An 11,411-nucleotide genomic window follows, 5' to 3' on the forward strand; every position below is an offset into this window, starting at 1 on the left:
ACCTTTAATTAAGTAGTGTTTATGTAGCTCTGTCTCAATGTGTCAAACCAGAGGATACTTACAGTAACAGACAGAATATGACTTGTATTGTTTTTGTAACAGATTTTTACTTCTGTTAAAAAGATTCATAATTAAAAAGGTAGGGGACACATTAATATTACTGAGGTGTGCAGCAGGGAAACAACAGGCAGGGACACCATGAAACAGTTAAGCAATTTAATAGACTGGCCCTGCATTCACAGAAGTACATAGAATACATACATTATTTTTGTTTTTTGGGGAAATGCAGTTCTAATAAATCAGAATATAAATCACATATTGTTATTTTGTTTGTTTTATTACCAATATATATAATAATATGTGTATAAAACATACAATATGTTACAAATTTGAAATGTCTGCATTAATATTCTGTTTTCTAAAGTTACAGTATGAATATAGAGGCAGTTTTACAACAGTACACTGACACCTGGTGGAAAAGTTTATGACTTTGAGATCAGGTGATCTCCACAGAAACATGCTTTGTTCTATCAGAAAGCAACAACAGAACAGCTATAATTTTGAAACATTTATTTAACAATTGTATTTCCATAACAGATGTGCAGCCTGCAGACAGTATGTGTTGATATTTACAACCACCACAGAAGATCTACAGTAAAGGAGAGTATGATGTATGGCAAGTCAGACAGGAAAAAAATAGGCAGACTTTCAAAGGGCCTTTTCAGTAATCAAAATATGCACAGTAAATGTATATTTACCACTCCACTGTATAAGCTGTATGTTACAAAAAATGTGTCTAATACCATGTCATCATTGGTCAACAGTGCAAGAGGATCAGGGTCAGGGGTTAAGCAGCTGGAGAGTTGAGTAAAGCCCATTGGTTTTCCTTGTGAATGTGCTGTAGGGTTCGATGTCCCGTTGCTCCTCCTACAAAGACATAAACCATATGTCACCGCATTACACTGTAATGTCATATGGGACTGCAGCCTGTTCTCAGAGCATTTCGTATAAAACATAAAATATGTTACAAATTTGAAATGTATATATTACAAATTGTAGCTAAATGGCTAATGGTAGCTAGACTAGCGTTTAGGGTTAAATTTAGGAGTTATGGTTAATGTTAGGGTTAGTTCAAATGGTTAGGGTTGGAGTTAGGGGACGGGTTAGCTAACATGCTACATAGTTGCAAAGTAGCTGAAAAGTTGCTAAAATGCTAAAGTTGTCTGTGAGGAGATTTGAACTCACAACCTTTGGGTTGCTGACGTTCACGTTATACACATGTTATAGGACCACCCATCCACACCAACCAACCAGCCTACTTTTGTTTTTGCCAAAACGAACCATCTGTTTTATGTAACCATACCAAACATAGCATACTAATTTGAGTGTCCCGGATTACATTTACTATGTTACGTCTAGTCTATGAGACCAGGCTGGGGGCTGTGGAAAATTCTAATAAATTGGCAGATTTAATTCCCAGGACATTAGCTAACATTCCCATTAAAGGAAAGATTCACCCATTTTGAATGTTATATTGTTTTTGTATATCTCTGAGTGATCAGAGATCATTTCATGTTTCCATGTGTGTCTGAGTTATTGCGGTTCATGCAGGTAGAACTTCGGCCAGTATGATGTAGAATTGTGTTAATGTGTCTCTCGCTACACTGGAAGTTAATGACTTTTAGATCGTGAAAACATCTATCAAACGTGTCAGATTCTAATACTGGCCGATGTCATAAAGCGGAAGGTAGTCTCCTCTCGAATGAGCCATTGATGATCTTTTTGCGATATTCCTACCTCGAGAAATTTTTAATTTAACAGAGGGCCTAACACATTTCTCCTATTTGGCTGCATCTTCAGTCCAGGGTGCATTGCACGGTGTCGTTGCGAATGTCAGACTCCACTCTGTGAGGCACATCGATCTGCAGGTTGAACATGGCGAGATTGTAGACTCCTAAATTGATAGTGCAGTTTGTTTAGGCTACTATGCCGATAGTGTCTTTGCTATTATTGTGTGTAGCGACGTTTGCCAGCTAGCTAGCCAGTCAGCTCATAGCGACAGCATTGCATTGTGGATTTTGTAGTCAACAGATTTTCACATGAAACGCTCAAATGAAACATATTGTTCTCACATATTAGTGTTATTTCATTTTGTAAATTATAGGAATGAGTGTTTTTTTCCTTTAAATTCTATTTTGGGTTAATTAGACATTTTGGGGCAATCTAATGAATGTTCTAGGAACGTTCACAGAACCAATTTTGGTTTGTTGGGTAGTCTCTGAAGATGCCTTCTTATGAATAACATGCAACAGCTAGTAATAACAGGGGTAAACAAAAAACATAAATAGTGTTGTTGTGGCACCTCCTTGACGTTTCCAGACACTTGTAGCTGTGTTCTGTTGAGCAATACATAAGAAGACGGAATTAACATAGCACCAAATGAAACATGTTTTACACAGCACATTTGTGGAGAATTTTTTTCTCTCTCACCACTCACTTTTGACAGGAAGTGAGAAGCGAAAAGCCACAACAGTGCTGTTATTAGACACGAGTGACCCATACAAACTCAATTTAGACTTAAAGGGCCAGTGCAGTCAAAAACATGATTTTTTTCCCCTGTGTTCTATATGGTATTTCCACACTATGAGGTTGAAATAATACTGTGACATTGTTGAGTGCTCCAACTCCTTTCTGCCTCATTTGTCCTTTTGGATGTTTTTCTTGTTAAGGCCTTTTCATGCTTTTCATCATGCTTTTCACCCTACCTTTCCTTTGTTTGCTGAAGAGCGAAGGCCCACCTGAACTCATAGCATCGCATGTATTTCTGAGACACCAACTCAGTACTCTATCCGCATTGTAGATCTGATATGTACAGTTGAAGTCGGAAGTTTACATACACTTAGGTTGGAGTCATTAAAACTCGTTTTTCAACCACTCCACAAATTTCTTGTTAACAAACTATAGTTTTGGCAAAAAGGTGAGGAAATCTACTTTGTGCATGACACAAGTAATCTTTCCAACAATTGTTTACAGACAGATTGTTTCACTTATCACTGTATCACAATTCCAGTGGGTCAGAACACCATCCCAACCGTGAAGCACGGGGGTGGCAGCATCATTTTGTGGGGGTGCTTTGCTGCAGGAGGGACTAGTGGGCTTCACAAAATAGATGGCATCATGAGGATGGAAAATTATGTGGATATATTGACGCAACATCTTAAGACATCAGTCAGGAAGTTAAAGCTTGGTCGCAAATGGGTCTTCCAAATGGACAATGACCCCAAGCATACTTCCAAAGTCAAGGTATTGGAGTGGCCATCACAAAGCCCTGACCTCAATCCTATAGAAAATTTGTGGGGAGAACTGAAAAAGTGTGTGTGAGCAAGGAGGCCTACAAACCTGACTCAGTTACACCAGCTCTGTCAGGAGGAATGGGCCAAAATTCACCCAACTTATTGTGGGAAGCTTGTGGAAGGCTACCCGAAATGTTTGACCCAAGTTAAACAATTTAAAGGCAATGCTACCAAATACTAATTGAGCGTATGTAAACTTCTGACCCACTGGGAATGTGATGAAAGAAATCAAATCTGAAATAAATGATTCTCTCTACTATTATTCTGACATTTCACATTCTTAAAATAAAGTGGTGATCCTAACTAACCTAAAACAGGGAATTTTTACTTGGATTAAATGTCAGGAATTGTGAAAAACTGAGTTCAAATGTATTTGGCTAAGGTGTACGGTGGGGCAAAAAAGTATTTAGTCAGCCACCAATTGTGCAAGTTCTCCCACTTAAAAAGATGAGAGAGGCCTGTAATTTTTATCATAGTTTCACTTCAACAGACAAAATGGGAAGAAAAAAAATCCAGAAAATTACATTGTAGGATTTTTAATGAATTTATTTGCAAAATATGGTGGAAAATAACTATTTGGTCAATAACAAAAGTTTATCTCAATACTTTGTTATATACCCTTTGTTGGCAATGACCGAGGTCAAACGTTTTCTGTAAGTCATCACAAGGTTTTAACACACTGTTGCTGGTATTTTGGCCCATTCCTCCATGCAGATTTCCTCTGGAGCAGTGATGTTTTGGGGCTGTTGCTGGGCAACACAGACTTTCAACTCCCTCCAAAGATTTTCTATGGGGTTGAGATCTGGAGACTGGCTAGGCCACTCCAGGACCTTGAAATGCTTCTTACGAAGCCACTCCTTCGTTGCCCGGGCGGTTTGTTTGGGATCATTGTCATGCTGAAAGACCCAGCCACATTTCATCTTCAATGCCCTTGCTGATGGAAGGAGGTTTTCACTCAAAATCTCACGATACACGGCCCCATTCATTCTTTCCTTTACACGGATCAGTTGTCCTGGTCCCTTTGCAGAAAAACAGCCCCAAAGCATGATGTTTCCACCCCCATGCTTCACAGTAGGTAAGGTGTTCTTTGGATGCAACTCAGCATTCTTTGTCCTCCAAACACGACGAGTTTAGTTTTTACCAAAAAGTTATATTTTGGTTTCATCTGACCATATGACATTCTCCCAATCTTCTGTATCATCCAAATGCTCTCTAGCAAACTTCAGACGGGCCTGGACATGTATTGGCTTAAGCAGGGGGACACGTCTGCCACTGCAGGATTTGAGTCCCTGGCGGCGTAGTGTGTTACTGTTGGTAGGCTTTGTTACTTTGGTCCCAGCTCTCTGCAGGTCATTCACTAGGTCCCCCCATGTGGTTTTGGGATTTTTGCTCACCGTTCTTGTGATCATTGCGTGGAGCCCCAGATCGAGGGAGATTATCAGTGGTCTTGTATGTCTTCCATTTCCTAATAATTGCTCCCACAGTTGATTTCTTCAAACCAAGCTGCTTACCTATTGCATATTCAGTCTTCCCAGCCTGGTGCAGGTCTACAATTTTGTTTCTGGTGTCCTTTGACAGCTCTTTGGTCTTGCCCATAGTGGAGTTTGGAGTGTGACTGTTTGAGGTTGTGGACAGGTGTCTTTTATACTGATAACAAATTCAAACAGGTGCCATTAATACAGGTAATGAGTGGAGGACAGAGGAGCCTCTTAAAGAAGAAGTTACAGGTCTGTGAGAGCCAGAAATCTTGCTTGTTTGTAGGTGACCAAATACTTATTTTCCACCATAATTTGCAAATAAATTCATTAAAAATCGTACAATGTGATTTTCAGGATTTTTTTCTCTCATTTTGTCTGTCATAGTTGAAGTGTACCTATGATGAAAATTACAGGCCTCTCTCATCTTTTTAAGTGGGAGAACTTGCACAATTGATGGCTGACTAAATATTTTTTTGCCCCACTGTATGTAAACTTCTGACTTCAACTTGAGAATGCACCATTCTTACTAAGTAATTATTCAAATACCAAAAGGCTGACAAACACTCATTACAGCAACTCTTTTACCAAGCTATTAGTATTATCTGACCTGAGATGAATTTTCCTCATGATTACGCCACCAAACACCAGGACAGCTACACATGCTGCAACGCCTGTTATCATCCCCCAATAGAAGAGACTGTTGTCCGTGGCCTGTTGCACTTGGGAACCTGAGAAAGGGGAAAATATATATTAAGATCTTATTTGTTTCTCTTCCACCATCTTGTTAATTTACATTAAGGCATCGTGTTGTTGACATTCTCCATTTTAAGACATTATTACATGCACTGATGAGAAAATCTAATATTGTTGACTATAGAGATTCTCTCAGTTCTGTCAGATGTAACTTTATGACAGATGTTACAAAACAAAACAAAACAAGACAACAACACATAAAGGTAAGCCAAATACAGTTGAAGTCAGAAGTTTACATACACTTAGGTTGGAGTCATTGAAACTCGTTTTTCAACCACTCCACAAATGTTTTATTAACAAACTATAGGTTTGGCAAGTCGGTTAGGACATCTACTTTGTGCATGACACAAGTAATTTTCCAACAATTGTTAACAGACAGATTATTTCACTTATAATTCACTATCACAATTCCAGTCGGTCAGAAGTTTTCATACACTAAGTTGACTGTGCCTTTTAAACAGCTTGGAAAATTCCAGAAAATGATGTCATGGCCTTAGAAGCTTCTGATAGGCTAATTGACATAATTTGAGACAATTGGAGGTGTATCTGTGAATGTATTTCCAGGCCTAGCTTCAAACTCAGTGATTCTTTGCTTGACATCATGGGAATATCAAAAGAAATCAGCCAAGACCTGAGAAAAAAAATGGTAGTCCTCCACAAGTCTGGTTCATCCTTGGGAGCAATTTCCAAACGCCTGAAGGTACCACGTTCATCTGTACAAACAATGGTACGCAAGTATAAACACCATGGGACCACGCAGCCGTCATACCGCTCAGGAAGGAGACGCATTCTGTCTCCTAGAGATAAACGTACTTTGGTGTTAAAAGTGAAAATCAATCCCAGAACAACACAAGGACCTTGTGAAGATGCTGGAGGAAACAGGTACAAAAGTATCTATATCCACAGTAAAACGAGTCCTATATCAACATAACCTGAAAGGCCGCTCAGCAAGGAAGAAGCAACCGCTCCAAAACCGCCATAAAAAAGGCAGACTACGGTTTGCAACTGCACATGGGGACAAAGATCGTACATTTTGGAGAAATGTCCTCTGGTCTAATGAAACAAAAATAGAACTGTTTGGCCATAATGACCGTCGTTATGTTTGGAGGAAAAAGGGGGGGCTTGCAAGCCAAAGAACACCATCCCAACCGCGAAGCACGGGGGTGGCAGCATCATTTTTTGGGGGTGCTTTGCTGCAGGAGGGACTGGTGCACTTCACAAAATAGATGGCATCATGAGGGAAGAAAATTATGTGGATATATTGAAGTAATATCTCAAGACATCAGTCAGGAAGTTAAAGCTTGGTCGCAAATGGGTCTTCTAAATGGACAATGACCCCAAGCATACTTCCAAAGTTGTGGCAAAATGGCACCTCTCTGGGATATGTGGGATGGTAGTTTCCCACCTCGCCAACAGCCAGTGAAATTGCATGGCACCAAATTCAAAACAACAGAAATCCTATAATTAAATTCCTCAAACATACAAGTATTTTGCACCATTTTAAAGATAAACTTCTTGTAAACCCAGCCACAGTGTCCGATTTCAAATAGGCTTTACGGCGAAAGCACACCAAACGATTATGTTAGGTCAGCACCTAGTCACAGAAAACCATGCAGCCATTTTCCAGCCAAGGAGAGGGCTAACACAATTCAGAAATAGCGATTACATGAATCACTAACCTTTGATGATCTTCATCAGATGGCACTCACAGGACTTCATGTTACACAATAAATGTGTGTTTTGTTCGATAACGTTAATCTTTATGTCCAAAACCTCATTTGAAATTGGTGTGTTATGATCAGAAATGCATTGTCTCAAACAAACATCCGGTGAAAGTGCAGAGAGACACATCAAATGACAGAAATACTCATAATAAACTTTGATAAAAGATAAAAGTGTTATGCATGGAAATATAGATAAACTTATCCTTAATGCAACCGCTATGTCAGATTTCAAAAACACCTTGCGATTATGTTAGGTCAGCGCTAGTCACAGAAAAACATCCAGCCATTTTCCAAAGAAGGAGAGGTGTCAGAAATAGCGTTATAAATTTTCACTTACCTTTGATGATCTTGATCGGAATGTTTGTTTTGTTCGATAAAGTCCATAATTTATGTCCAAATACCTCCTTTTTGTTTGCGCGTTTAGCCCAGTAATCCAAATGCATAATGCGTGATCACTTGTTCAGACGAAATGTCAAAAAAGTTATAAGACAGCTCTCATTCTTTCCTCCTTCACAGTATAAGCCTGAAACAAGGTTCTAAAGACTGTTGACATCTAGTGGAAGCTTTAGGAAGTGCAATATGACCCCATAGACACTGTATATTCGATAGACGATGACTTGAAAAACTACAAACCTCAGATTTCCCACTTCCTGGTTGGATTTTTTTCTCAGGTTTTTGCCTGCCATATGAGTTCTGTTATACTCACAGACATCATTCAAACAGTTTTAGAAACTTCAGAGTGTTTTCTGTCCAAATCCAAAGCATATTCTAGCTTTTGGGCCTGATTAGCAAGCAGTTTACTCTGGGCACCTTATTATCTCAATACTGCCCCCCAGTCCCAAAGAAGTTAAGGACAACAAAGTCAAGGTATTGAAGTGGCCATCATAAAGCCCTGACCTCAATCCCATAGAAAATCTGAGGGCAGAACTGAAAAAGCGTGTGTGAGCAAGGAGGCCTACAAGCCTGACTCAGTTACACCAGCTCTGTCAGGAGGAATGGGCCAAAATTCACCCAACTTAATTGTGGGAAGCTTGTGGAAGGCTAGCTGAAGCGTTTGACCCAAGTTAAACAATTTAAAGGCAATGCTACCAAATACTAATTGAGTGTATATAAACTTCTGACCCACTGGGAATGTGATGAAAGAAATAAAAGCTGAAATAAATCAATCTCTCTACTATTATTCTGACATTTCATTCTTAAAATAAAGTGGTGATCCTAACTGGCCTAAAACATGGAATTTTTACTAGGATTAAATGTCAGGAATTGTGAAAAACTGAATTTAAATGTATTTGGCTTAGGTATATGTAAGCTTCCGACTTCAACTGTACATATTACATATTCATATTGAAGGTACTTTTGCACATTACATACACTACCATTCAAAAGTTTGGGGTTTTTGTCAATTTTTTGGTCCATTAAAATAACATCAAATTGATCAGAAATATAGTGTAGACATTGTTAATGTTGTAAATGACTATTGTAGCTGGAAACGGCAGATTTGTTATGGAACATCTACGTAGGCGTGCAAAAAAAAACACAGACACTTGACAGAGGAAGATTGGAAAAAAATGTAATGGACAGACAAATCTAAGTTTCAGGTGTTCAGATCACAAAGAAAAATTTGTTAGATGCAGAAAAAATGAAAAGATGCTGGAGGAGTGTTTGACGCCATCTGTCAAGCATGGTGGAGGCAATGTGATGGTGTGGGGGTGCTTTGGTGGTGGTAAAGTGGGAGATTTGTACAGGGTGAAAGGGATCTTGAAGAAGGAAGGCTATCACTCCATTTTGCAATAACATGCCATACCCTGTGGATGGCACTTAGTTGGAGCCAATTTCCTGCTACAACAGGACAATGACCCAAAGCACAGCTCCAAACTAAGCAAGAACGATTTAGGGAAGAAGCAGTCAGCTGGTATTATGTCTATAAGGGAGTGGCCAGCACAGTCACTGGATCTCAACCCTATTGAGCTGTTGTGGGAGCAGCTTGATTATATGGTACGTAAGAAGTGCCCATCAAGCCAATCCAACTTGTGGGAGGTGCTTCAGGAAGCATAGGGTGAAATCTCTTCAGATTTCCTCAACAAATTGACAACTAGAATGCCAAAGTTCTGCAAGGCTATAATTGCTGCAAATGGAGGATTCTTTGACGAAAGCAAAGGTTGAGGGACACAATTATTATTTCAATTAAAAATCATTATTTATCAACGTCTTGACTATATTTCCTATTCACTTTGCAACTCATTTCATGTATGTTTTCATGGAAAACAAGGACATTTCTAAGTGACCCCAAACGTTTGAACGGTAGTGTACATTCCACTAAATATGCGGTGATAAGACATTATGCTGGGGCTCATTTTTTATATATTGTAAACAATCCCATCAGACCAAACACTTACCATTGACATAAATATGCATGTCTTTATAATCCCGTCCCCCATTATATCCACACTGACAGGTGTAGTTCCCTTCATCAGATGGTTGTATGTTGGTGATGTGTAGACACACTCTGTCATTCTCTGTCTGCAGTGTGACTCTGGGGTCACAAGTGCTGTTGGTATGATTTATCTCAACGTCGTGTGAAACTCTACACTCGTGACCTCCACTTATAACTCTATTTTTGTGACATATTACAGTACTGATGTCAGTGAGAGTTTGGTTTGAGCAGAGAAGAGTGGCATCTGCTCCTCCGGTCTCCAATGTTTTGTTTTGAGTCACTGCCAACAGGAAAGGACATGAACCTTGAGTGTTTTTTCATAAGAAAATATTAAGTAGTGAAGTAAAAAAAACATTTTACAATGAAACGGCATTTGAATAAAATAATAATAAATACACATTTCAGAATGTTAATGAAATATAAATATAGAAATAAACAACTTTACCTTGTGCATAACTAAACTCCTATTGTTAATGGAATAATGGAAATGCGTCACAAATGCAACATCTGAGGACTGGCGCTCTTTCCTTTCTTCCATGTTGCATAATGCTGTGTGTGTCAGAGAAAAAGACAAATATCCCTCTTACCTTCAACAGCTGTGCATTGACCCAGCAGCAGCAAAAGCAGAGAAAGCCTGAATATATTTCCACACATACTGACCCACTGCCAAACCAAATGTTACTCCAATATTTTCTGCTCAGACTGACAGCAGAACAAAAGTCAAACTAAAGCAAAGCAAAGTCCTTTTGACAGGTTTGACCCAGTTACATGATCTGATGCTATCTGAGAGGAGGAAGTGGTGTTGTGTAAATGTATTCTAGCTTCTATGTGTGACTTTCACAATGACAATACATCTAGTGGGCTGTGTCTAGGGGCTATCCAGTGCAACCACCACATACTAAATACACATGTCAAGAGGTCCACTTCCTGCTCTATCAACAATGATAGATTCTGACAGCACCCCAAGACTGAGGGGGTATATCAAGTAATTGATGGTTAGAACTGGTCCTCCAGGTTAATAACAGGAAATGAACCTACCAAGTGCTTTGTTTCTATTTCTGATATATTATTATAATCATTCAATTCAATTATTACTGGGGAAAAATGTGTACGCATAGCATGCGCCAAGTTTACTAATCTCTTTTTGTAGGTGCGCAGTCTTTTCAGAAATGGCACACGCATATATTTAGTGTAACATTTACGCAAAGGTTATAAATGCCAGAGGATTTTGCACCGGTATGCATACTATGGCACTGTTGAGTGCTGATGTTTATTGTGCTGATCAAATGGACATCTTGTACTAGCATCACATGTAGGCTATCTACAGCACACTAAAGGTCTCACTTCTGAAAATAATGTTACATAGTCATCTGCACCTCCCCCCATTTGATCTCACTTCTCAGAGCTTAAAAACAGACTAAATATGGTAGGTGTGAAAGCTAACCTAGACTTGTGTCGAGTTGATGTGCTCCTTTTGGCCCATTTCAGCCACATACTTTAGTGGTGGCCATTCGTCTTGTGTCCCTCCAGGATGTAACAGTCTGAAGCTGAACGATGATGTATAAGACTGTTGATGATGTATAAGACTGTTGATGATGTATATGACTGTTGGTTCACAGTCCATAAAATGTGCATCCTCGTAATGGCTCGTTGCTTTTGGTGACTGAAA

At 39.2% G+C, this 11,411-nt stretch overlaps 1 protein-coding gene across 2 annotated transcripts; it reads right to left on the minus strand.

Moving 5' to 3' along the window:
- Nucleotides 1–239: 239 nt before the first annotated feature.
- Nucleotides 240–10,504, minus strand: LOC139372420 (uncharacterized). 2 transcript variants are annotated; one of them, XM_071112131.1, is made up of 5 exons: nt 10,330–10,504; nt 9,705–10,022; nt 5,439–5,559; nt 2,363–2,396; nt 240–927 (listed from the first exon to the last, which is right to left on the minus strand). In XM_071112131.1, the coding sequence occupies exons 1-5, from the start codon at nt 10,394–10,396 to the stop codon at nt 841–843; spliced, it is 627 nt and encodes a 208-aa protein (XP_070968232.1). In that variant the 5' UTR covers nt 10,397–10,504; the 3' UTR covers nt 240–840. The 2 variants fall into 2 exon arrangements, 1 of the variants encoding a protein (XP_070968232.1); XR_011627455.1 differs by lacking the exon at nt 2,363–2,396.
- Between the last annotated feature and the right edge of the window lie 907 nt (nt 10,505–11,411).

Source organism: Oncorhynchus clarkii, chromosome 18, assembly GCF_045791955.1.
Source record: "Oncorhynchus clarkii lewisi isolate Uvic-CL-2024 chromosome 18, UVic_Ocla_1.0, whole genome shotgun sequence".
Classification (NCBI taxonomy): domain Eukaryota; kingdom Metazoa; phylum Chordata; class Actinopteri; order Salmoniformes; family Salmonidae; genus Oncorhynchus; species Oncorhynchus clarkii.

Coding starts and splice junctions, on each gene's coding strand:
- LOC139372420 (XM_071112131.1), bottom strand. CDS start 10,396: ATGTGTGGAAATATATTCAGGCTTTCTCTGCTTTTGCTGCTGCTGGGT. Junction 10,023..10,329: donor TCAATGCACAGCTGTTGAAG/GTAAGAGGGATA, acceptor TCCTGTTGGCAG/TGACTCAAAACAAAACATTG. Junction 5,560..9,704: donor CATGCATATTTATGTCAATG/GTAAGTGTTTGG, acceptor CCCCTTTCTCAG/GTTCCCAAGTGCAACAGGCC.